At 40.7% G+C, this 26,069-nt stretch overlaps 1 protein-coding gene across 4 annotated transcripts; it reads left to right on the forward strand.

The window, feature by feature from the left end:
* Positions 1-130: 130 nt before the first annotated feature.
* GDAP2 (ganglioside induced differentiation associated protein 2) lies at positions 131-25,609 on the forward strand. 4 transcript variants are annotated; one of them, XM_080363869.1, is made up of 15 exons: positions 131-196; positions 1,114-1,154; positions 1,752-1,998; positions 3,571-3,710; positions 7,840-7,993; positions 10,086-10,174; positions 12,572-12,648; positions 13,721-13,880; positions 15,211-15,361; positions 16,326-16,402; positions 17,757-17,833; positions 18,443-18,582; positions 19,172-19,226; positions 23,794-23,937; positions 24,884-25,609. In XM_080363869.1, exons 3-15 carry the CDS (start codon positions 1,823-1,825, stop codon positions 24,929-24,931), a joined length of 1,488 nt encoding a protein of 495 aa, XP_080219995.1. In that variant the 5' UTR covers positions 131-196; positions 1,114-1,154; positions 1,752-1,822; the 3' UTR covers positions 24,932-25,609. The 4 variants fall into 4 exon arrangements, with proteins under 4 accessions (XP_080219995.1, XP_080219994.1, XP_080219993.1 ...); XM_080363868.1 differs by having other exon boundaries at positions 134-437; XM_080363867.1 differs by having other exon boundaries at positions 134-1,154.
* The last annotated feature ends 460 nt before the right edge of the window (positions 25,610-26,069 follow it).

Here is a 26,069-nt window from a genome sequence, read left to right on the forward strand (position 1 = left end):
TTGGCGGAAGTGAGGTGCTGAAGCCGGCAGCTGGGCGGCCCGGGGCCGGGCAGCAGGAGGGCGGGATGGGGGCGGGGCTACTCCCGGAAACGGAAGTGCCCGGCGGCCGCCCCCCTTTTCTGGGTGATGTCGCTAAAGCGGCGCCGGCTGAGACCCGTGGGCCGGGCGGGGCTGGCGGCGGCGCCGCGGCCTGCCCGTGAGTTGCTCCGGGTGGCGGCAGTTCCGCGCTGGGAGGTGTCTGGTGGGCGGGGGCGAGTCCGCGGCGGTGCGGGCTGCCGGCAGCACGGGTGCGGGTGGTGGGTTGTGAGAGGCGGAGACAGCGGCCTCCTTCTGGGCAGGGGCAGGACACCCCCTCCGGGGCGGTCTGAACGCCTGGAGTCCCGTTGACAGCGCTCCGTTCCGAGACCCGCATCCCCGAGGGGCCGCCGCTGCCGCAGGTCGGGCGGGGTGTCCAGAGCAGCTTGTGTGCACCCCTGTTCTCCTGCCACTTGACCTCCTTCTTGGACCCCTGTTTTTGGCTGTTCACCACAGGGAACACACTGCTTTAGATGAGGTTTTGGCTGACGCCGGTCTAACTGCTCTTACTTTGTCATTCATGGCCTTTCTTCTAGCCCTTCGTGGCAAAATTCTTATTTAGTTGCTCTTATGGCCATCTTTGACCTAGTGTTGGCCTTCATTACCCCTTAGTTCAAGTTTATTTGGTGGTGGTGGTTTTTTTTCTGGTAGTAAATGAATATATTTATTCATGTTTCCAAATTATCACTTGCAGATATTATCTTTTCAAAACTTATAGATTATTAACCTGTGAGAAAAGCCAAATAGTAGGCATGTATGTGACTAACTGAAGCTACCCATGTGAGTGCACTTGTGCTGGCTTAATTCACTAGTGTGGTTTCGCAGTTAAAGTGAAAATGCAGTAGGTGAAGTGTTACCTGCTGGCAATTGAAACGTACATTTTGGGGAGTCTGAGTCTGTCTCTAGCAATCAGTATTATCTCAGCCTTAAAAAAAAAAAAAAAATAAGAGTCCAATGACAGAGTTTAGTCTGCAAGTTCAATGGGCAGCGTTCAAATTTACATCTTTGATCTTTCTTGCAAAACCTTTTTGAGTGAAGGAGTTTCATGCCTGCGTGCACGGCTGTAAGAATTAAGCAATGTAAGTCGTATTTGCAGTGCTTCAAAATTTGCTGAACTGCAAGGGTTGTACAGTGTGGGGGGAGGGAGCATGTTTTCATTGGTTTGTTTGTAAGGGGTATTTTTCTGCTTAGGGTTTTAGCTGTTGTGATTTGGAGGGGAGGGTATTTTCTTCTTGTTGTTGTTTGGTTTGGTTTGTGGTTTTGTTTTCAAGTATGAGCCAGCACTAGACCGAAATCTCTGAAGGAATAAATTATACTTACCCAGCTACAAATTTGCTTTTTCTTTTGATAAATAATAGTTTTCAAAACAACCAAACTCTTTTTTATACTTGGGAATTTGTGTTCAGCATTTTCAAAATGCAAGATCACAAGCCAGTTGGACCAATTTAATAGAGAAGTTATTTTCGTCTTGCACTATTGGAAAAGGTTTGTCTTACTGCAAGTATTTACATTCCTTTTTTGCATACAGATAGAAAAACAGAGTGTTTGAGTTGTGAATTTTTTTTTTCTGTTTTCTGCTCGCTGTAATTGTGTTGCAGCCTTGTGAAAGGTTTGGCTCTGTGACAACTACTCTTAGTGAGCAGCTGGTGACCTGATTTGATTTTTTCCCTTTAAAGCACCTGGAAAACTCCAGTGAGAATTGGAGTGTGACAAGTTAACAGAGGAGAGGAGTCGTTGTTTCCATTCCATGGATCCCTTGGGTGCTCCTTCCCAGTTTGTGGATGTTGACAGTCTTCCAAGCTGGACTGATGCCTATGAGGCTAAGCAGCTGGACTCTCACCAAAATCCTGTTCAAAAAGCTCAAGTTGACATTAGATCACCTTTTCCATACAGGAAAGACATCAATGCGAAAATAATCTTATGGTAAGTTCCATATGACTCTAGTGTGTTTGTCATCACCTCTCCATTTACTGTGGGATCTGACTGCCTTCTGTGGAAATCACTGCTATAGAATAAACCTTTCAGGCCTTCTCTTCTTGAATCGAATATACACATCTGGGAAGAAAATAATGTTTTGTTCATTGTAAATCTGCGGGTCTGAGATTTGCTCCACTATAGGTTGTAAATTGCATGCTTGTAGTCATTCCTTGATGCAGCAGACTGCTGCTCTACTTCCTACTGTCATGTACGCTTAAGATCAAAACCTAATCAGGCATTTTGATACAATTCTTTAATTTTTTAAAAAATATACTTCCTGTCTACTAGCTTTGTTCTTTCTTTACTGTCTTTGTTCTGCTTTCAATTTTCTGTTTTAGATCAGTATTTTTCTTTCATGTGGTTCTTGTGGCTTGCTTTGGTGGTTTTTTTTTTTTTTTTCCCTTTTCTCCTTTCATTCTGTGTTCTACCTTGATGGTTTTCTACCGAAATCTATTGATAAAGTGCAATGTGCTGTGAGGTGAACTTACTTAATCAGTTTTTCTCTCCTGTAAGTCAGACACTCAAACCTGCTCTCTAGATAAGAAACTCTTTGTTAATCAGTATGAAGAGAGAAAGTTTTCTCGGGAACGCAGATTCAGGGATCAGCCTGAACCTACTTTTGGTTCATACATGCAGGAAATAGGACTGTTAATGGATTTGCTGAACCTGATTAAGTAAAGAAAGAGAGAAGTAAAATGTTAAAAATCTCTTGTGACTTAAACTTAGGTGTAATAAATGGGTGCAATTTCAACTGTTATTTGGATCTCTCCCAGTGTGTGGGAATCTTTATTTCCCTTCCTATGCTCTTGGATCCCAAAATCTCTAATGGCTGCTGCTGTGACAAAAAGCAGGTCAGAGTTCTGCTGCTCACTCTGTTGTCTCTTGTGCATCTCTGCTTTGTTTATCTTCTGCATGTCTGATCCTCGAACAGCAGAATGAATGTGGTTGAATTACTGGTTCACAATTTCAGAACAAAAGCAATGAAAACTTGTCTAGCTGCAGAGTCACTCTAGATCCTCAGTGGTCTGAGGAAGAGCAGCAGTAGCAGTAAGATGCCCTGGATAGTGTGTATGCAGACCAAAGAAAGTACATTGAAAAAATTGTTAAAGTTCTAAAAGTAAAATACTGCAAGGACTGTCCTCTTATCTCCAAAGGAGAATCAATTTTTTTAATACATTACACTCCATCAGTTAAGCGCACTGTGTCACATGTTCTGCTACTTAAACTGCTGTACGTAAAACTACAACACTGTCTTTTCTGCATACATCGCTAAGTTACTGTTGAGGCTGGCAGTTTTTAAGGAAATTGTGTGGTGTTTGCCTCTAACTGATAAGGACAGATTGCAAAGGATGATTCTGCATGGTGAGCATGTCAGGGTATGCTACACTATGTGAGCACTGGAGTACTATTAGTGCTTTTCCTTTAACTTGGCATTTCTTTGCTTGTCAGCCCTTATTTGAGAATATCCTGCTTAATTTTACATTTAGCCTGCAATAAGCTCTTTCCTTATTTCCTTAGGAAAGGAGATGTAGCATTATTGAACTGCACAGCCATAGTAAATACCAGTAATGAGTCTCTCACTGATAAGAATCCTGTGTCTGAAAGTATATTCATGCATGCTGGGCCTGACCTGAGGGATGAACTCCAGAAGCTCAAAGGTAAGTGACGGGAAACGTTTTTTATCTTGTTGAAAACTGCTGTCCTTGTGTAGTACAAACCACTAGGATTTGGTCATAGGCTCAACTCAAGGTATAGCTTTTCCACTCCCCACTGCCCCTATCTGATATTAATGCAAAATAAATGAGGAAAATACTATTTGAGTTACATATAACTGAAAATCTGTGGCAGATATTCGAATTGCTGAGCCCTTGTTTTGTGATACGATAATTCCTATTGTTATCTGAAGCCACTTAGAGTAGTTAGCTTATCAGAGCTTTTACTTGAGGGACCAGTCTTGTACTTCTTCAGAGTTTACTCTTATCCTGTTCAGTGTGTACATACTGTGGAAGAGGGGCACTGAAGTTCACCATTGCAGTAATTAAGTGGGTTCCAACATACACTTTTTGTGTCCTCTTTCACGCTATTAATAGACATAGGCAGTCTTTCAGGTAACTATGGCAGTGATAGATGGAGTGATAAAACACTGCATGTCTCAAAGTCTTAGTGTCTTCTTCAGTTGTTTGGTTCATTTGCCACTTCTGCACACCACATTGCTTTATTAGAACGTTACAGGACCATCCCTAATGGAAGGCTAGTCTGGAAATGGATGAGGTTTCTTTTACCTTAGCAGAGTTTATGGCTGATAATGACATTCACACATGCTCAGCATTGTTCCCATGCCTGTTGAATGCCCAGTGCTATGAAAAGAAGAGTTTTCTCATTTTGTGTGTGAGGAACAAAGAGTTTATAGTTATCAGACTTCTGCATGACCTTGGATATAATTTGCAGTTAAGAATTCACATTTCTAATAACTTTCATACTGAGCTGAATTTTGAGATTCAACTCATCCCTGAGTAGTACTGTTCCCTCTTGGGTAACAGATCCATCTTATTGTGTAGTAACAAACAGAAGCGCCATAGTATTTCTAATATATACACTCAGTAGCTTAAATTACAATTGAATGGACATCTCCTGTTTTTACAAAATCATCTTTTCCTGATTCAGCTTGCTTTCTGTGAATAACTTCAAAGTAAAACAACAGAAAGAGTAACTATTTCATAGGAGAAGAAAAGTCAGCGTGTGCCCTTTGAGTGAAAGCAACTGTTAAAATACAGCAGATATTACAGAATAATGAGGACCCTGCTATGTATACCAGAACTCTTTGAAAATAAACTTGAGTTTCTTGTGTACAATGCAAAGTGTGAAGAAAGGGATGACCTTTCAAGGAGTCCTTAAAATTTGAGAACTGTCAGTTCTGTATGGAGTTATTTGTGAAATCTGGGCTTAGCTTCATAAATTCCATTTTACCATGCTGAGTTTTATGTAGTTTTGCATCCTGTACCACGTGATGATGCTGATGTCTTCTCTCAGTAATGTGTTCTGCAGGCTCATGAGCACCATACATGACATTTTCCTTTTGATCTTGTGACAAGAGGTTTTCAGAAATCAGTTCTGTGATATTCTACTGGCATGTTGCATTGGCAAGGAAAGAGGCTGGGTTACAGCTTTGGGGTTTGTGCGCCCTTAATGTGTTTGTCACGGTAGCAGAAATGAAAGGGAGCTTAGTTAAGAAATTAAGTTTATGATGCTATTTTCACCTGCCTCCTTTTTGTGTTCTTTCCCATCTAACCTTCAACTTTTTTGTAGGATAATGGTCTTGGGGGAAAAAGTGAAAATGTACGGTCTTTGCTCTAAAGCTGTAAAATGGGTGCAGTAGTGATTTTCAGTTAGTTCTCTCCTGTTTTAGTTCTACTGCTCAATATATATTTATACTTCATAGACTCAAAGAAAAATCATGGTCTTAAAGCATGTGATGTGCTGACCTTTCAAAGGCTTGTACTTTCACTAAGGTTCAGTTAACTTGTCTGTTCCTGGGAACAGTGCGTAGTTTTGATTAACACAGAAATACTACAGCCCAGGGTCCAGGCTTCCATCTGAAGTGTCTTATCAACACATACTTGTTGCAGTCTAATAAAGACCTTCTGTAACAGCCACACATAGCAGTCTTCATCTCCAGTGAGACTTTTTCTGTGCTACACACAGTATATGGAGGATTCAGACTTTCAATTTTAAACCTGGAGGGAAGCTGTTCTAATGTTTGAAATCTCATCGGTTAAAAAATAAAAGATCTTGACTTTGTTCCCAGCTTTGCCACAGACCTTGATCTTGTGCATCTCACTCTACTAGCTCACCTCACCCTGTATCCTCAAATAAGAATAATACTTGCTGTTTGGTTCAGTTTTAGAAGTTTTGTAGAGATCTCCAGGCAGAAGGCATTGGGAAGTACTAAGTGTAGTTAGAGATTATTGATGTCACATCTGGTTGTCTGAATTTATGAGTGTCCCTAATGAATTTACAGCTATACCTCAGTCAAACGTACTTCATATACAAGCCTTTATTTGTTCCTTTTAAGTTGTGTGACTTGGATGGACCATGGAGAAAGAATAGTAACTTGATATCTGATATATTAAGTGTTTCAGTTTTATCTTCTACTCTTTTGATATTGTCTTTATTTAGTTACCATCTTGAGCTGATGTGTCTTAGAGGGTGGTATACAGTAATTCAGAAGAGTGTGCTTAGTTTTAGTATGCTGTTATATTCCTTCTGATTTACCCAGAAGAAACAAGGTGGAGGTCCATGGAAACTAACGATGATTTATAGGATCAAAAAGTTTGTGAGATGTTGGCTTAAAGGCAACAGGTTGCTGCCATTAAAAAGATACGATTAAAGTTTTGAGGAAGAATGATTCTCAATGTAGAATGTCTCTTGCCATAAAATATGCTTTCATGTGTGCTGATATGCTTTCATATGCTCAAGTCTGCCTGAGCACCACAAGAACAGAGTGGAGTGGGAGAGGTGAATGCTTCTATTCAGTGGGCAGCTTCCTGATTGACTTAAGCCAAGCTGCTGCAGTGCTGCTGCCGGAACGGTGGTCGCAGCCTCTTGTTCATGTCTCATTCCTTTTGGTGGGAACTAGCAACCTATACAATCAGGTTGAAAGTTAATCCAGTGAAATTATTAGTTTTCAGACTGATCAGAAAGCTGAAGTTCAGGTGTACAAGCAGAAGAAAGGAGGTGGAAAATGCTTGTCTTTGAGGGCGGTGAAAGCAAAAGATTAGAAGTGCTTCTTCAGCTGTCCAGAACTGGAGTGGTCTAGGTTTGGATGAAGAAGAGAAGAGTTAGCAGACTTTTCTTCCAGATGCCTTTACAGATTTTGGAAAAAAAAAAGACAGACTTCAAACACAGTAGCTCTTTCATTATCAGAAATGTACTGACAAACTGAAGGGAATAGTGGAGTCTATGAATGTCATCAAGCCTTTTGACAAATTGATTTCCCTTGCAAAACGTTAGAGAAATTAAGTATGATTAACTTGCAGGGGATAGCCAAAGAGTAGTCAAAACCAAAAGGAGGTAAAGAGATGTATGCTAGCATGCTGTAAATGATCCTGGAGTATATAACTGGAGAGTGCTGAGAATGGAACAATTAAATGTGTTGTTTGAACTTCCTTGCCTTCAGACAAGGCGCCTATTCTGTCAAGTAAGTATGATCTCCAAGAGAATCATACTCTCGCCTCGCGGGCATGGGGAAACTTGCAAAACAGAGCAAGCTACCTTGTTCTGGGAGCAGAGATGGAACAAGTGCTTGACCTATTCATTTTTAACAGCTTTGCCAACAGCTGGTGGGTTTAAGGAGACTTGTAGTCCTTTATCAAAAAAGCCATGCCCCCAAGGTAAGTTGTTAAATTCAGAAGGACTTTTTGTTGCTGGTTGTGTAGCAAATCTGTGCATTGGTTCTCTGCATGCTGTTAAATCATTTCTCCCTTTTGCTCTGTATGTAGCCTAGTAAGCATGACAACAAAGACAGCATTTCTAGCAACTTCTGGTTTGTCCTTGTATGTGTAGTTTTTAAATAGAGTGGAATGAGCACAGCTCTCACCTCCACAATCTGAGTAGGTGATACTAAGCAGCTGTTATGACATAAAATATTAAGGATAGCATTCTATGTCTAAACCACTGATTTCTATATATGAAGTGGAATTGTCTGACTCCAGAGGAAGTCGAGGGATTGAACACTTTTAACTTACTTATCATGACATTGGCATTTATTCTTATGTTAATTTTTTTCAGGGTGCAGGACAGGCGAGGCTAAACTCACCAAAGGATTTAATTTGGCTGCACGTTTCATCATTCACACAGTGGGACCCAAATACAAGAGCCGGTATCGCACAGCTGCAGAGAGTTCTCTATACAGCTGTTACCGCAATGTTCTGCAGCTTGCAAAGTAAGCACACAGCAGCTTATGTGAGGGTTTGCCATCCATGGCACCTCTGTTCTTAAATAGTTGGGTCTGCAGAGAGGTCAAATGACTGTGAATATCTTCTCACACATACTGGATTTGGTTAAGTACAAGAATGTTAGTGGTTCCATGGTGTACTTCTTGCCTGTTGTTATCTGTGTTGTGGTGCAGATAAAATGTGCAGAGAGATCTGAGCGGGTTCAAGACCTGCAAAATTGTAGCTAGAGCTGTGCTGCATTCAGTTACTCTGAGGAGAAGCAGCATTGACAATTGAATTGGGCTCCATGCTGTGAAATACTTCAAATGACGTTGCTCAAGCAGCAACTTTGTGCATCTGCAGCCACATGGACCACTCCGCAGGCAGATCTGGCTGCTCTGTTGCTTCATACATTTGGCTTCTCTGCTTTCGTACAACAGCTGTCTAAAATTCTGAGTCAGGGTGGAAGGTTATTTCTCAATCCACAGTTGCTGCAGATGGGTTTGTACTTTTTCTTGTGACATCTGTGGTATTTTCTACTTCCCCTTAGCTAACAGGTTTTTTTTATCTTTATGCTTTCTATTTTTCACTGTTCTTTCCTGTGTTCTGTTCTTCTCATGTGATGGCTATTGTAATGGTAGCAGTCACAAAAAATACCTGAACAAGAGCAATGTCAAAATATACTTAAAAATTCTTCCAAGTCTGGACTGTGCATTACAGTTCAATAGTGACTGTTTCATAATCAAGATTACAACTAAGGTTTCTAGTATGTGCCAGTTCTGTTCTGCCTTGGAAGTTAACAAGCAAAGTGAGATCTGGATTGAAACATTTGAAAAACAATTTAAAAATTCTAATAATTCTGCTTACTGAATTTCAAGTGCCTTTTAATCAGGCTGTTCTCTAGAGTAATTTTTGATGCTTGTCAGATTGTCTACTAACTCTCTGCTTGCTCACATCTGACGACTGTTGGCAACACTTTTGCTTTATTCTTCCAAAAAGGTGGCGCTCTGCCTGAAGCATCTTACTGATCTTGAAGTATGTATCACTCCGTGCCAATGATTGTCTCATCATAGGCTAGGACTAAGTAAGCCACCTTGGTCTGTGTCCAACCTCTAACAAGTGTCTAGCAGGTCGAGGGAGGTGATTCTGCCCCTCTGCTCTGGTGAGACCACCACTTGGAGTCCTGTGTCCAGCTCTGGGGTCTCCAACAGGAGATGGATCTGTTGTAGCAGGTCCAGAGGAGGGCCAGGAAGATGATCGAAGAGCTGGAACACCTCTTATGAAGGCTGGCTGAGATAGTTGGGGCTGTTTAGGCTGGAGAAGAGAAGGCTTCGGGGAAATCTTATCATGGCCTTTCGGGGGCTTATAAGAAAGATGGAGACCAAATTTTTAGCAGGACCTGTAATGAGAGGTAATGGTTTTAAACTAAAAGAGGGAAGATTTAGACTACATAGAAGGAAGACATTTAGACTACATAGAAGGAAGACATTTTTGACAATGAGGGTGGTGAAACACTGGCACAGGTTGCCCAGAGTGGTGGTAGATCCCCATCCCTGGAGACATTCGAGGCCAGGCTGGACAGGGCTCTGAGCAACCTGATCTAGTTGAAGATGTCCCTGCTCATTGCAGGGAGCTGGACTAGATGACCTTTTGAAGGTCCCTTCCAACCCAAACTATTCTATGATAACTGATAGGTCAGGTGGAGGAACTGGAGAATGTTTGCAATAGAGAGCACCTTCTTTTCCTCTCCTTCTCCTCACTTGACAGTCTTATACATGAAGGAAAGTATTTTGGAAAGGATTGCAGGGAACTTGAGGGAAGAACTTCATTCAGGATATGAGAAGTTGCAGGAACAATGTAGCTCAGGTAGAAGGAGAAATCTGAGAACAACCATGAGAGGAAATGGTATGGAATCATTCTTATTTGCTTAGTGGTGGTATGTAAGCCTCTTGCCAGGAAAGAATCCTTCTGCAAAAACTCAGAAGAGGGTTGCTGCTGCGTAGAGGCAGGAAAAAGAGAACTGGTGTTATCTACTGTACTGACAGACATTTCTTCTCATCTGACAGTCTATTCATTTGTCTTTCTCTTTCTGGATTTCAGGGAACAGGCAATGTGCTCCATAGGATTTTGTGTCATTAACTCTCTGAAAAGATGCTACCCCTTGGAAGATGCAACCCACATAGCACTGCGTAAGTTTATTGGAAAGTGATGTAAACTGGATGGCCGTATTCTGCCATGTCCCTTACCTCTGACAGACTGTTGTTGATATGGGGAAACTTTTTTTTTTTTAGGGGGCTATAGTTTATCAGAGGCTGTAAAAAGGCAAGACTTTCCATGATTGATCAGGAAATGGAGGATAAAAACAAATGATGCTTTCTCTGTTGAAAGGTAATCAGTAAGATCCATGGGAAACTGAGCTGGAACTTGCAGTTTTCAATATATTCACTAATAACCTGGAAAAGATGTTGCTGGTAGTAGAAAATTATTCAGACTAGCAAAGATGAGACCTTACTGTAAATAGTTGTAAATGGACCTCAAACAACCGAGTGAATTTAATCTGCTATTTTAATGTCATCAGCATATCAAAATATGAAGTGATATTCTTCCCCCACTGACCCACCCCTATGTGCTTCTGCCTTCACATGCAAAATGATGGGCTAATCCTAGGGAGAAAAATCTTGATATTATAATATTACAGTTCCATGAAAACAGCTCACTGGAATTCAAAACAGCAAGCTAAGTAAGACACAACAAAATGAAGAATGCTATGCCTTGTCATCAACACCTTAAAGCTGCGCATTCTAAAAGGATATAATAATACAATAACAGAATAGTTTGGGTTGGAAGGGGCCTTTAAAGGTCATCTAGTCCAACTTCCCTGCAAGCTGAGGAAGTCAACAAGAATAGGGAAAGACAAGAAATAGCTAAGTAAGCTAAAATATTCTTCAAACTGGAATACACTGAACTTGAAGGGAGTGTGATAAATGTCTGTAAACTCATGAGTGGCATGAAAATGGTGATTAGGAATCAGCTATTCACTGTCTTCCAAAGAAAGAACCTTCAAACAATGCTACTATGAACCAGCTTCAGAACAAACAAGGGGAAATGGTTTTTATGCATGCACAATTCATTATCTGGAACTTCTTAACAAAAAGCATTGTAGATGCTAAAAGTTTGCAAACTCATTTGAGTTCAAGAGGAAACTATATTAAAGGAAAAGATGAAGGTTACTAAAAACAAATCAGAAAAGTTCCTAGGCTGAAAATATTTAAACAAGAGAAAAGTTCTCAGAGAATGTTCTATACCTGCCTGGTTCTTACTTTTCCCTTTTCTCTTTTGACTTTTTCACTTCTATTTGCCTGCTCCTGTCTGCTTTCCACCACCAGCACCCAGTCCCTGGATCTTCCTGCATGGCACTGCTGCACAATAGGAAAGTTGTTGCAAATGGAAAGAGTGGGTTTTCGTCTTGCTGTGCAAGCTGACAGGAGAAGTCTTTCTTACCCTCCGCTTAGCAGAGGTGCTGGCAACAGATGAAGAGATTCTTCTGTTGTTTTCTCTGCTATCTGCCTGTTCAATGAAACAACTGAAAACATCTGCTTACGTAGGTTCAGGAAACTGCTTTGGAACTGTAAACCTGTATTTGTCCCGTAAAGCAGTGTTGCTGGTCAACCCAACTACACAAATTTCTGTACAGAAGTATTTGAAAATATTAGTAGCTCTTGTTTTTTTTTGTCCTCTGAACTGCTGTTTCTTGAGGAGCTAACACTAATGTAGTCTTTGTAGAGTAGACTTCCTTCCTTTGTTATCTCTTCTTGTCTCTGTAGGTCTAGGTGCTGCTTGATGAATACTGCTAGACCAATCTTTATTTGTTTGGACACTCTATCTTTACAGTCTGACAGGAAAGCACTTGAAAATCCTGCTGTGTCATGATTATTGCGTCTGTACCAGGACATGTCTGACTGGAAGCTTGGTTGCAAAACATTTTTTTCTTCTCAGCTAGGAACTTGTATGTGTTCCTGGATTATGCTGAAGCTTTGGAGGAGTGAAAAAAATGTAATAGAGAAATTATCTCATCATTTTCCAAATATCATTTTTATATGCTGCTTTGGCATAGCTGATCCCTGAGGTTTTGTGCAGCTGACTCTGCCTTGTACCAGTCTCTGCTATGGCTTGCTTATCATCTTGCTTCCCTGATAACTGAGGGCACCATTGCTTGTTCTAGGAACATCTGGTTTCGGCAGTTGGCACAGAGCTGTGATAGAAGGATTTGGCTTGATTTTTTGCAGGTCCTTAGGATCATATTCCACAAACTGGTATTAAGCTAAAATCACAGAGGCTTTTTCCCATTTTTTATGCGTCTCTAGAGTAAGAAGCAGGAGAGAATGGAGATGGAACTTCCAATATGTACAACCCATTTGGTGCATTAAACTACCACTTAATCACAGTTGTGTACAACCTGTGGAGCAATTTTGTATGAGGAGAGAGAGATTTCTTTCTGTTCTGTACTCCATTGATTTCCTCACTTGTAGTCATGTGTAAATTTCTCCTCCTCTTTTGCTAACTACATTTAATCTTCTTCCTTGCAGGCACAGTTAGAAGGTTCCTGGAGATTCATGGAGAGACTCTGGAGAAGGTGGTGTTTGCAGTCTCTGAGCTTGAAGAGGTATCTCCCTGATGTTCATTCCACCAAAATTCATGGACATGCATGGTCCTCTCTGGAGCAGTGTTAACTCCCACATTGTGGAATTGGATTTAGATTTCCCCTTCAGATCATCCTGGTTTGCACAGACTTTTTGTTCCACAGTGTCTGTCTCCGACCACGCATAGCATCTTTCCCAGAACTGTTTATGCTCTTAGCAGTCACTATGGGCATGTTCAGAATCTTTCCACTTCTGACTTCCATGTTCCTGAGCCACAAACAGGAGCTGATACAGACCTTGTAGCATGGAGTTGTGCTAGATGGTATCTGCCAGCCAGAAGGCAAATTCCTCATATGATATTTCCTCCTTACACAATGCTGCTTCCCTTGTTTTTTAAAAAGGCCAGTCTAGCATGCCCACAGGTCACCGCTGAACATCTTAAAGATTGCTTGCTGGCTTGACATTTAATGATCTTTGTTCAGACAGACGGTAGCAGTTTGAATATTGACTTTGCTTGTGTATTGGACTTGCTAATGGCAGTTCCTGTGTGGAACACCCACACTGTGATCAGGTTCTGTGGCATCCGGATAAGAAAAATAACAATTTGTTGATGGTTTTAAAATAGTTAATCAGTTGGAGAGAACACATGAAGTATTACAATGTGCAGCAGAGATTTTTCACTATTTTCCTCCAGGTGGGGAGGATTTCTCTTGGTTGTTGCTTTCTCTTTTTTCCCGAGTCAGATCACTAAAGATGATCTGTGCAGTGGTGCATTTTAATGTAAGCAGCCTTCACTGAACTCTGTCATCTATGTATATTGTAACTTCATTACAAAGCTAAAGTATCTGCAATCTGCCTGAGCTCATGCAGGTTAAAGCAGGATCCTCTCAAGGTCATTTGCCAGTATGACAAAAAAAGTTAACCTTGGTCAAGGTTATCTGCCTTTGTTGCCAGGTAGCAGCCCAAAATAAGCTATTGAGGGAAGTGATACTTTGCCTCCAAACCTCTGAGAAGGTCCCTGCTATAAAGGCAGGTGTTACTTAACTGAAGAGCAAGGATGCATGATAGATCTTCACGCATTTTTCTTATTTGTAGGCCACTTACCAGAAGTTGATGCCTCTGTATTTTCCGAGATCGTTGGAAGAAGAGATACAATCCTTGCCTTACCTCCCTGCAGATATTGGCAATGCAGAAGGGGAGCCTGTAGTACCAGAGCGGCAGATCAGGATTACTGAAAAGCCGGGTGTTCCAGATGGTGAGTTTTTTAACTGAACCTTGGAATAAATATCTCTGTGGGAAAGTCAACGGGAAAACAGAAAAGGCACACGAGAAGCAGAGATGTCTTCTCACCTCACCCAAGGCAGGCTCTGATGAAGAGAGTTATCAAGCTGCCTCATTAGCTTCACGTGTTCCATAGCAGTAACTTCTGCTTTCTGCCTTATTGTGTGGAGTGCTGTGGTTAGAGGATGTGGTAGAGCTGTTATTCTGCCTCTTTCATTCTTTATGGGGAGAGGTGGGATAGTTCATACCCTTTGCAAAGTTTCTTCCAAGGTGGTTAGGAACTTTGCAGGTTTTTTGCAGAATCTTGTGCAGCCCTGTAACTGAAAAAGACCATCATTGTTAATGGTCCAGCTTACATATTAGCCAAATGTTGCTTATATATTAGTAAATGTCTCCAATTATAAAATTCTGTTGATACAGTACGTGTGTTAAACTAGTAGATGCTCAATGAAAACTAGCAGAAACTATTTAAAAGACAGAGGAACTAGATCAACACAGAGACCAGTGTTTGCAAAATGGCTGTTAATGCTCAGTGGAAGAAGTCTGTTTGTAAAGAGGTTGCTTAGATATCAGGGTTGAGGAGGTGAGATATGTATTGCAAAACAATTTCCTATATAAATGGACATATAGCTGGCATGTTCTGCCATATTTTTTGAGCAGTGCTATGGATTTCACAAGTGTTCTGCATTTGCATGGCCAGTTGGGATAAGGCTACATGTGCACAGAGGATACAGACAACTTAATTTTCCTGCAAATCCAAACTGCTAGTTAGAGTGGTATTTGCAGCTGTGGCCGATTAGTGTGAATACTATAAAAATATCTAAACCTAGTTTACCGCCAGGTCTACAGCATCTGTTCAAGCAGCGCCAATGATATAAAATGAAGTGAGCCTGTTCAACAGTACAGCTTCTAAACTGGATAAAGCTGCAGCATCTATACTTCTGCATATTTATTTCCCCTCCATGACAAGCAGGACAACTGTAAAGCCCAAGTCTCTTTCTCCAGACCTTATCCTCTGAGGGAGTGAACCATTATCCCTTTGTTACAAGCTGATGACTAGGACTTGCCCAGTTAGTTTCCAAGCAGACCAGTATTTCAAGGGAGTCCATAGTTATCAATCACATGCTATAATCTGTCACTGCTGCTGGTGAGATCTCAGAGCCACATCATGGTACATGGTGTTTTTTTGTGTTAGTTTGTAGTAAGAAACTGGGTCAGCTTGCTGAGATATATAGCAGTTAATCATCAGCATTGCTGTCTTGTACACAGCTTGAACGTTTTACACACCTTTGCTTCTATTGCAGATGCTTCAGATGAAGAGGGTCTGGAGGCAGATTTGTCTTTCATTGGTTCCCATGCTTTTGCCCGCATGGAGGGAGATGTTGACAAACAGAGACGCCTCATCCTTCAAGGACAGTTGTCAGAGGCAGCGCTGCAAAAACAGCATCAGAGGAAGTGAGAATTTCCTTTTCTGTGTGAATGTTTCAGGTTAGCTAGCTGTTTAGAGGACTGGCCCTGATGATGATTTTGTTACCTGTAAAACCTAATATTCTGGCAAGGAAATACAGCTAAAAACTGATGTCACCGTGGATGGCTGTGGTAGCCTCTTTGGCCTGAAGGGAGGGGGCAGTAGGAGGAAAAAAAGCGAAGCCAGTGATGGAACCCACTAGCATGCCCAGTGCATCTGACCAGCCGGCTTATTTCTTTGCCACAAGATGTCACTGTTCTGTCACCACTTTTTGTAGTCGGGTTGTCTGCTTTCAAAACTTCTCACTTGCTCCTGAGGCTCTGGGCAGACAGCAAAACATTTTTCCTCCATCTTTCAAAACAAAATGATAAGCAAATGAAAGCTGGGATATTTTGGTTTTCTTTTTTTTCCACCCTCTGTTAACCCTAATGTGCATGATCACTTTCTTAGAAGCCTGTTCCATGCTGGAGTCCTCTTGAGGCATGATGCTTGGCTTGTTTTGTCAGATGAGGCACTGAGTTGTTCACCATTCACAGGAGAAATAAAAAAAGCCATATGTGACACTGGTTGCTGCATATCTGTGTTTGACTTCTAGACTTTGTGAAGGAGGTCTCTTTTTTCCTCTATTTTTTTTAAACATTGCCACTGAGGTATTTATTATAAATGAGAAAAAAATAAGATGTTTTTAGCCTAAATGCAATACCACTATAGTTACCAGTTGGCGTGTGTTCATTGCCCTAGTGAAAATCACTAGATATGTAACTAAGGCACTGAATATCTTTTTTTGATTCACTTGATAGTTACTCCGTAGGTCAGAAAACCACAACATTAGAGAGAGGGCTTAGTCAGGAAGATCTTGTTTTGTCTTTCCCTTCCCATATACCTCTTTGGGCTTCTAATGCTAATCCAAACAAGGGAATCAGATCTGACCAGATGTTTTTAACTTTCTAGTTATAATCGCTGGTTGTGTCAGGCAAGAGCTGAAGACCTCTCTGATATTGCTTCTCTTAAAGCCTTGTACCAGACAGGTAAGTTCAGCATACTGGTGACTGATGTGCATTGTCTTAAAGTAAAAATATAAAATAAAGGTCTAATATTTTCTTTGGACTTGAGTATATAATACATCATGTTATTAAGCTAGAAGCCTGGCCAAGAACTAGGCAGCACCTCTGCAGTAAAGCAGGAATTTTCTCTTGATTGACTTGAAAGACCACATAGTAAATTCCAAAACTGCTCTGCTTTAAAAGTCTGAGGATACATGCATATCCTGAATTATCTGTAACTTTAGATGTAAATAAATAGTGTTAGATAAAGGTGCTCTCTATGAGGTAATTCAGACCAAAAGAAGAACTATCTCCACCTTTTTGTTACAAATAAATGAATGTTGCTTTCAGATGATCAGTGCAGAAAATAAGCAGTTACCAAAGCAACAGTTAATGCAGCTTTCCTGAACCAACTGACTTGCTTTGTTTCCCTCAGGTTAGGTACGTGTTGCTCTCGTCTCTGACTCCTAGTGCTAATGGCCAAGTACCATGGGCAGCAGATCTTGCAGCATTGAGTTCAGTAGGTGGGGAGATTAAGGACAGAACCAACAACCCGATGGAGACTTCTGTGGAAGATAATAGGTTCTTGCAGCCTGAGAAGTAGAGATGGGGAACCTGTCATCTTCAATTGACTTTTACTCTTTAGGTAGCATCATACTCAGACATCAAAATTTGCCATAGTCCCAGTGGCTTATTGCTGCTTTGCACCATGGCAGGAAGAAATAGGCAAGTAGTCAGGCCCTCAAAAGCATCACTGTGTTTCTGCAGAGAATGTCTGTTCAGCACTTTGGCTGCTATCTTTGGCCACCTGAAAGTCCAGATACTTTCCTTGATCTCTGTGCAAATATCAAGGCTGTGTGATACCTTCTACTCAGTAGCTGCAACTTTAAATTCTTGTGTTTGCCTTAAACAAGGCTCCGTGGGCTGCACATCATCCATAAGCTGTGCTCCGGCAGTCTGTCCATTAGATTTCAGAACTAGATTTCTAGGAAGAAGTTTGCTTTGGTGATAGAAATGAAGCTTTTTTTTTTTTTTAAATAAAAAACATGTTATTGCTTGAGATTTAGGTAAATGTGAACTACATGGGAAATGTAAAAATGCTGCCCTTAAGACTTAAGTTTAGAATGTGATGCGCCCTTCTCTTTTAGTTCAGAATAGCTATTGGTATAGTGAGAGTAGTAACTCTAAGCATATTTCCTCTGTTATTAAGATGGGAACCACATACATTGTAAAAATTCTGAGCTGTGGCTGGATCTACCTTGTTTGAAAGGGACCAACTCCAAAACCTGGCTTGACAGAGAGAAGTTTAGAGGCATATTTTTTTTTCTTTCTTTTGTAGGTGTGGATAACTATGGCCGCACAGTGATGGTGGTGGTTGGAAGGAATATCCCCGTAACATTGATAGACATGGAAAAGGTAAGTCTTTGTAAAACTAGAGTTGTGTGGGTTGAATATGAATGTTTCAGGGTGTGATAGTCTGATTAGAAAGGGTAATTTAGTGTCAATACTAGAAACATTATCTCTGGAAGACTTAGAAACTGTTTTTGTAGGCAGATAAAAATGTACTCCCTTATAATACTGTGCATGTGTTGGGGTGGCTTTTTCAAGGAGGAACTGGACTTTTTGTAGAAAAATTGACCTAATGTGGACTCGTCTGTCTTCTCAAGAAGAAAGAGACTTAACTAGCGTCTATAGCTGCCAAGACGTGGGTGAGATGTAACAAGTCAAATTAGTTTGTTTTGGAAACGGCAAGAATTTTTCTCCACCTGTGACTTCAGCTAGACCAAAAAAACAACCAACCAGCCAGAAAAAAAACAACCAAAAAAAAAACCCAAACAAAAAACCCACCTAAATTATTATAGTCAAGTTGAAGACTTGGAATGTTCACCTGGCTTTTTTTGCTCAAACATGCCACCCAGCCTCATGATTCCTGATTTGTGAATGAATTAGAGGAAGCATATTAAGATGTAATGCTACTGTTAAAGAGTTATTTACAGATATAAATCTAATTTCTTTCTGTCTCAGGCTCTTCTGTATTTTATCCATGTCATGGATCACATTGCAGTGAAGGAATACGTCCTGGTGTACTTTCATACACTCACAAATGATTACAATCAACTAGACTCTAATTTCTTGAAGAAACTCTATGATGTTGTTGATGTCAAGTGAGTGTCAATAGGAAAAGAACCCCTTCTGGTCATCCTCTGTGCTGTGCAAATGTTTGTCATTCCTTGTATCTGCTTTCCAATTTATTTGTGAGAGCTGGAACAAAGACCTAAATAAATAACAAAGGCAAGAGGAAGGAAGATATGTTTTATTTCCTTCTCAGAACCATCTATCAAAACTGGAAGTTTTCTCCTCTGCAATCTCCTTTCTGGAGCTGTTAGAGGGACATACTGTGTGTGTTGTTTGTATATATCTGGAAATGGAGCTTTTGGAGCCTGGCATTGTTGAAAGGATGTTGGTAGTTGTGAGGGAAGACGTGTGGGTAATGTTGGCAGTAATAATTTGTCTGTAATTTTCACTGCCGACAGAAAAGACTGCAGGCTATTATGTCTTTACCTGAAAAATAATAATTCTGCTTTTTTTTTCTTTACATTTACTTTTCTGATATCTGCCCTTGTATTAGATCCAACTTTGTAAAATTACATCACAGGCACTTAAGCAAAATGATCTATGTTTTTGACAGCTGAATTGTGTAGGTCAGCTTAATTAGAAGTAACTTCTAAAGAATTTTTTCTTTTTCTAAACCAGGTACAAGAGGAACTTAAAGGCACTGTATTTTGTCCACCCAACATTTCGCTCAAAGGTGAGATAAATAGTATCAAAGAAAAGTATATTTTGGGTGTTGGTGGAGTAGTATGTAAGACTGTAGTATGAAGAACATGGAGGCATACAAAAGACTTCCAAAATTAGGTAGTATCTTCTGGATCCAGAGTCAGAACTTGAAATTCATTCCCATCTTTGATATACCTGTAGTCTTCCAACCTCAGTGATAAGCTGAACCCCACTGCAGTGCAGTTGTCTGTGTCTTGTTCTGTGTGTGCTCTTAACAGAGAGGGGTGGAAGCTTTGTATCTTGTTTCTTTACAAGAGAAGGGTTTTGTCCTTTTTCCTGCTGCCTGGTTGGCAGGGTGACAAACCACGACCAAAATCTCCTGAAATTATTTTTTGTGAAGTTCATTTCCTGGATGTTTCACCTTTTTCCTCTCCCCCCAAAAGGTATTGTGTGCGTGCTGCAGAGCACATGAGAGCTGGTCCAGTAAGGACAGAGGGCACTGTGTCGAGCAGCAATTAGGTTAATCAGGATTATAGAGTGTAGTAGCAAAGAAAGATGGGAAGAATGCCTTTGTGCCATGGTGTGCAGAAAAATCCTGTTAAGCTTTTAGGAGACGAAAAACTGAACTCATCAAGCAGTAAGATATTATCCTTGGGTATGATCCATGTGTGGTAACAGAAGATGGAGCTCGTTCACTTCTGTACTTGGATGCTACTCGTGCTGCAGCAGTACGAGTACTCCAGATGAACTAAGTGGCAGCAGCAGCCCTTCCTAAAATTTTTGTTTGTCCTGTTGAAACAGAACTGTGATCCTCCACATTCACATCAGATTAACCTCTGTGTTTATTCTGCTTTTTGCTGACATTGATCAAATTTGAGAAAATTATATGCCTGGAAAAACATCTGTTTGCACACGTTCAGCAGGAATTTCTTTGCTAAATTTCCAGAGAGTCCTTTCTTTGCATGTGCACAGCTGGGACACCATGAGACTTAGAGCTTCCTTGTTTTTATGTAGATGAGGCTGAGGCTTCCCAACAGTGTACCTCCCAGTTTCTGCCTGGATATTAATTATTCCTTCAGGGTACAGATCTGAGATCTGAGTGCTAAAATTTAGATCTTCCAGCTCTGATGCTCCTGAAAATGTAGAAGCTGATGTAGAACATGACTAAGGCCACTAAGCTGAGTGGAAAAGCTCAAGCTAGGAAGCACTAGTGCTTTAGGTTCACAGCAGCACTTTATTCCCCTCCTCTCTTGCCATGCCTTTCTATTTGCTTGAGAAGTGGGGTGTTTTTTTGCAGTTGGAAGATGAGAATTCATGTTCACCTGTCCATTGCCATGTTCTCTGTCCCTTTGAGAACTGCAGTGGAACTTGACAGATCTATGGAGCAAGCACATAGTTGAAAGGAAGCAGAGAGGGTGAGAGACATGGAGTCCTCTAACTGGATGGAAATCTAATTGGTTTGTATCCTATTGTAGCCGCACAGCTGGAGGCAATATCTTAAAAAAACCTTAGGCACATTAATCTTCCTACTTGGAGCACTGACTTTCTTCCATAGAAATAGTGGAAAATACCCCATGTCCCAAATGTGGAAGGAAGGCTTCTGTATTCATGCAGCTTCCCCAACTCATCACCCTTATACATATATCTAATTCTTAAATCTCTGTTATAGATGGTCCATTTTACCGCAGTATTGAATCCTGGCACAGTGAACATTTGCCATGTGATAGTCATCTTGCTTATTTCTGGGCCAAAAGGGATCAAGAGGCTTTTTGGCGTGTCTTTTGGATACACAGTGCATCCCTAGAAAACAAGCATAGTTCTGAAGGTGCTTCATTGTGCCAATGATGGTTCTTTGTTTGGTTTCTAGATGTGGAACTTTTAAATTCTGTGTATTCTGAAGATAATTGCCTGTCTACAACACTTTATTTTCAGAATGCAGGGAGGAGGGTTCAGCAGTTATCCTAGAACACAGAGTAACTGAAGCAGGGTGTGCCATTGCACAATCTGTTTTTGTACGCTAACCTTGCTTTTATTCATGCTTCGGTGCGAGCATTCTTGTTACCTGTGAAGAACTTGGTTCTCCTGTTATGCTGCTGAAATGTAGCTTATGAAATTGCATCATAGGCATATAGCAATTATTTAGGCTGGCAGCAACTCTTGCAGTGTGAACTCTTTGCCACCAGGACTTGGATTAAGATCCCCTTGAAGTGCTATCACAAATTCCTTTGTACACCTTCATGTAAGTATTTCTGCTGCTGGTATATAAATAAAGGGCTTTGGGGGAATTTTTGTGTGTATCCTCTTTGCTTTCCTCTCCTGAGAGTTCTCTGAACAAAGCATCATAGAGCTTGGTGTGTTCTGAGTGAATTGTCAGTGGCTGGGTCTGAAACAATGCACCCAGAGAAATTGTGTTCTGATAAATTTAGTAACTTAGTTGTAAATCAAGAATGTTTCAAAACTGAAATATATCTGAATACTCAGATTAGATGTTCATAATCATCATAATCTTTATCATGAACAGTTTGTCTTGTTTTTCTGTAGCAGTCATAAAAGCGGTTTCTGAAGATCACATGCCAATATAAAGGTTTTTGCAGATCACTTATGGCTTTTTCTACACAATATCCTTCAAACTGCGATAAAATTTCCCAGATTTTAGTAAGTTTCTCTTTGGGGTATGACCCAATTAGAGATTGGTGACACTTTATCTGTGTTGTGCTGTTTTTTTGAGGGAAAGACATCTGAGACTTTAACCCTGTGGTTTTCTGACTTGGCAGCATGATTCCAATAGCCCTTTATTCAGATTCAGTACTGCAGGACAAGAAAAAAATGAAAACTTCAACAGATGACTAGACTTTCAACCTTTTTTGGACTGCTGTAGCATAACTTAATCTGCTTTCAGTGCATTAACAGGGATTTGGTTTCATTTAATGTTTTGGATCCTCTTACTGATAAGGAAATGGTTGTTCTTGTCTTGCTGTTTCTATAACCTGTGATTATTGAAAATTGAGGTAATAGAAAAATTCTAGAAACATTTCTGTCCCACTCTCGTTTTTTTTCTGCATTACTGGGTAAGATGCGACAAACTGCAATGGCTTGCACACTGAGAGAGGGCAGAAAAATTTAAAAAATCACTTTTCACGATGGCTGCAAAAATATTCCCTATTAGGCTTATATACATTAAACATCATAGCAATTATGTTTAATGATCATAATTCATAATACACCTTGGAATGCATGCTACTTTGGTACAGGATTGAGAGGGTAATTTTCACTCATTAAACTGTTGTCCAGTGTCGCTCATAAGAGGTCTTGTTAGCAAAATATAGTAAATAATGAATGCCTGTAATAGTCTCCCTGCTTTCTGCTAACATAAATCTCTAATTCTGCCTTTAAACTAATAAGCCAATCTTAAATGTTCTGTCCTGTTCTTTACCTCCTTTTGTCTTTTCCGTTGTTCCCTTCTCGTGGCAATGTGCTGTTTTGAGGAGACAGCATAGTTAATCCAGGACAGTTCTTAGGCATCTACTTTTTCTTTAAATGTTGAATCGAGGCAGATCGATTTTATTGACCTAAAGTTTTAGTTTCTTTGAAAGTTCTGCTTTCCTCAAGGCTTTTCTTCTGGTGTTTCTTGTTTTTTGTTAACTTACTGTGGTCAAAATGCAACTATCAAATAGAATCAAAGAATGGTCAAGGTTGGAAGGGATCTCTGAAGGTCATCTGGTCCAGCCCCTTTGCTCAAGCAGGGTCAGCAAGGGCTGGTTGCCCAGGACCATGTGAGTGGTCCCTAATATGAGCATTTGTTGACCTGTACAACATTGTTTTTGTTTCTTTCCATTCAGTCTGCCAGGAAAAGGCTAGATAAGAAATAAACAAAAAGTAATATAGTGCTTAATTTTGGACAAGGTGAGTTGAAAAGTAAAGGCTTGTGCAGTCAACCTAAACAGGAATATTTAATAAATTGTAGATATATGCATGGTGTCTTACTGGCCTTTGCAAAACAAAAATTAATTGTCCCATTTACATCTAAAAGAGGCAGAAGTGTGAATACTTAAAGTAAAATCTTGTAGAATACATTGATAAGGCTTTGATAAGAAATGTGGCAAAACAGAAAGATACACTCAGCCAGCCCATAGCAGAGAGGAGATTTCAATAGGACCTTTGAACAGCTGAAAGTCTTTCTCTCCCTTGAGCTGCCTTTTCTGTGAAAACTTGAAGGCAAAGGATTAAAAATGCTTCTGTCAGATATAGTCAAATAGGTCATACTCTGAGCTGGCTAAACAGGAAGCGAAAACATGCCACTATACTGATGGTTTTTGGAATACAAATAGCAGAGTAGCTGTCACTCTTGTACAGAAGAAAGGGAACTTAAACTGGAAGCTGGGGAGGAGTGAGAATTGAGTTGGAAAACACAAGCTCAAAACCTCTCAAGACAGTGCCTGCCGGCAGTCAGTGGTGTGTTGTTCCTGACATTGTTGTATTATTGCCATGATATTAGTGTTTCAAGTTTAACTCAAACCTGTTTAAGGATGGAGTATAATGTTGAACTTGAAGGTTTTGAAATGGCACCATCTTAATAGCTTGTTGGGGTTTATTTTCAGGTCTCAACATGGTTTTTCACAACCTTTACAGTCTCAGGGCTAAAGGACAAAATCCACTATGTGGAAAGCCTTCAGCAGTTGTTCACAGCCATACCCCCAGAACAGATTGATCTCCCCCCTTTCGTCCTTGAGTATGATGCCAGGGTAAGTGATTGAATGTGGCGTCAGTCTTTGCTCGTAGGTGTAGTTTTTGTGCTTCTCCCATTCTGCTCTATAAGAGCTTTAAAGGAGCTGACTTCCACATCTTAAGAATGGGGAGAAGAAAGGGAGGGTTCCTCGAGAGTCTAGTTGTTCTTCTGTGAGTAACAATTGTCTGAAAAATGTTTGCTTGGGTTTTTTTTCTGCGTCAGTCCAAGTAGAGGGCTTGGCTAAGAAACATACTCCTTTCCCAATGCAGCCTGTGCATGAAAGGCAGACTACACTTTTCAGCCAGGAACTGTAACAAAACACACTAAGAGCTTGTGGACAAGTTAAATTCATGTTGTACACCTGCTATATACCTTACACTGACTGCAAAAAGAAATACTGTGTTTTATCTTCCCTGTCCCATGTATCAACAAACACACAAGAAGCGGGGGCAGGAGGCCGGGGGCAGGGGAATAAAAGAAAGTAGTGGGGAAAAAATGGAACTGTAGAAGGGCACTTTGCCTTTGTGTTGGTCTATGTTCCTCTTCCCTTCTCCATCCCAGGTTGCTAATCAAATGGTGGATTGAGTATGCCTTGCTCTGGCCAAATCATTCCAATAGGATGTTCGATAACTATGAAGTAGTAGCCAGTGCTGTGTGTCTGCATAAGCAACTTTGTCTTGAGTGACTGGCTATGCTGCCATTTCTGTCTTCCTTGCATCACAGCTTTGGCTTAATGGCAAGACTTTAACCTGCACTTTTTGTTTAAAACAGAGGCAAAAACAAGGCCTATTTTTTTGCCTGATGGCAAGCACAATCCTCTCCTGGGTGAATTGTGGCAATCACTGTACTTGTGGAAGATGAAGCCAGGAGTACCGGTTAATTTCTGCCTCTGTCATTATCCATTGCACCCAGATGTATTGGAGAGCACTTTTGTTTAACTGCTGATTCTGTTCTCATTGCAGGAAAATGGGCCTTACTACTCTTCTTATCCTCCATCCCCTGACTTGTGATCTGAAGTCCTGCGATGCTGCTGGTTTCCCATGGATCCAATGACCTGACGCCTGCCAAAACCTGTGCATTTGCCCATGTACAGAATTCAGAGAGAGGGTTTTCCTCCCCCAGCTCTGGTATTTTTTTACTGATGAGATATTTTCAAGCACTCAAGCAATCAGAGAACTTTGTGCCACTGTGAACTGTACAACTATTTCAAATATATTTATCCACTTGAAAAGTTGATTTAAAGATCACTAGGTGCATTTTATTTGGGGTGTTATTGTTTTGGGGGTTGTGTTTTGGTTTTTTTTGAAGTTGTTACAGACTTTCTCTTTTCTGGGACATCCATCAAAAGCACTTGATCATGCTTTTAACTATTACCATTTTCCAGCTCCATCTGTAATACCCATTTCTGACTGGTCTGCACATATATTGTGCAGTAGCAGCCTGACACATTGCTCATCATGTGCTCTCTGTATTTCACATCTGATTACTTTCCTTTTCTGTTAGTGCTCATTGCTTTGGTCTTGACCCAGCAAAAATATCTGGAATTGGGAATGCCGTGTCTGCAGGCTGGACAAAGCACTACAGCCAAACCAAGATTACTGCAAGACTTAGTACCGTAAATGCTAGGTGAGCTAGGAGCCTTGATAAAGTCCTTGTCAGTTTTAATTGGATGATGTGACATGTCAGGATGCCACTACCGTCCCAGTAAGAATAAAATTGAAAAGCATTTGTGGTTTCTTTTCTCCAACTATAGTTGTTTATGTTCTCCGTTGACATGGCCAGGTGTGTTTGTATGATAATGAATGCCATCTGCCTGAAGTATGTGTGAAGGAGAAGGGGAAATGGTGACTCCAACCTCAACCTCTGGTGGCAGAGATTGTTTCTTAGAGATATCAGGGTCCCTTTTATTTGCTGTTACACTGACGCTCACTGATTTTTGACAGACACACCACATATGAGAGAGCTCAGCCACAGGGTACTTACGAAACTGGAAATGAGAAGTTTTTCGGCTTGCCAATGGAAAGCTAAAAGAGGAGGGAGAAGGCTCCTTTGTAAAACATAATCAGGGAAGCCAGTCCCAAATACAGAAGGATGGAATCCATGGGAGGAAGAATGTTGCAACAGTACTGAATATGGAAATGATGATAT

The sequence above is a fragment of the Nesoenas mayeri genome (genome assembly GCF_963082525.1).
Source record: "Nesoenas mayeri genome assembly, chromosome: 1".
NCBI classification, from domain to species: Eukaryota; Metazoa; Chordata; class Aves; order Columbiformes; family Columbidae; genus Nesoenas; species Nesoenas mayeri.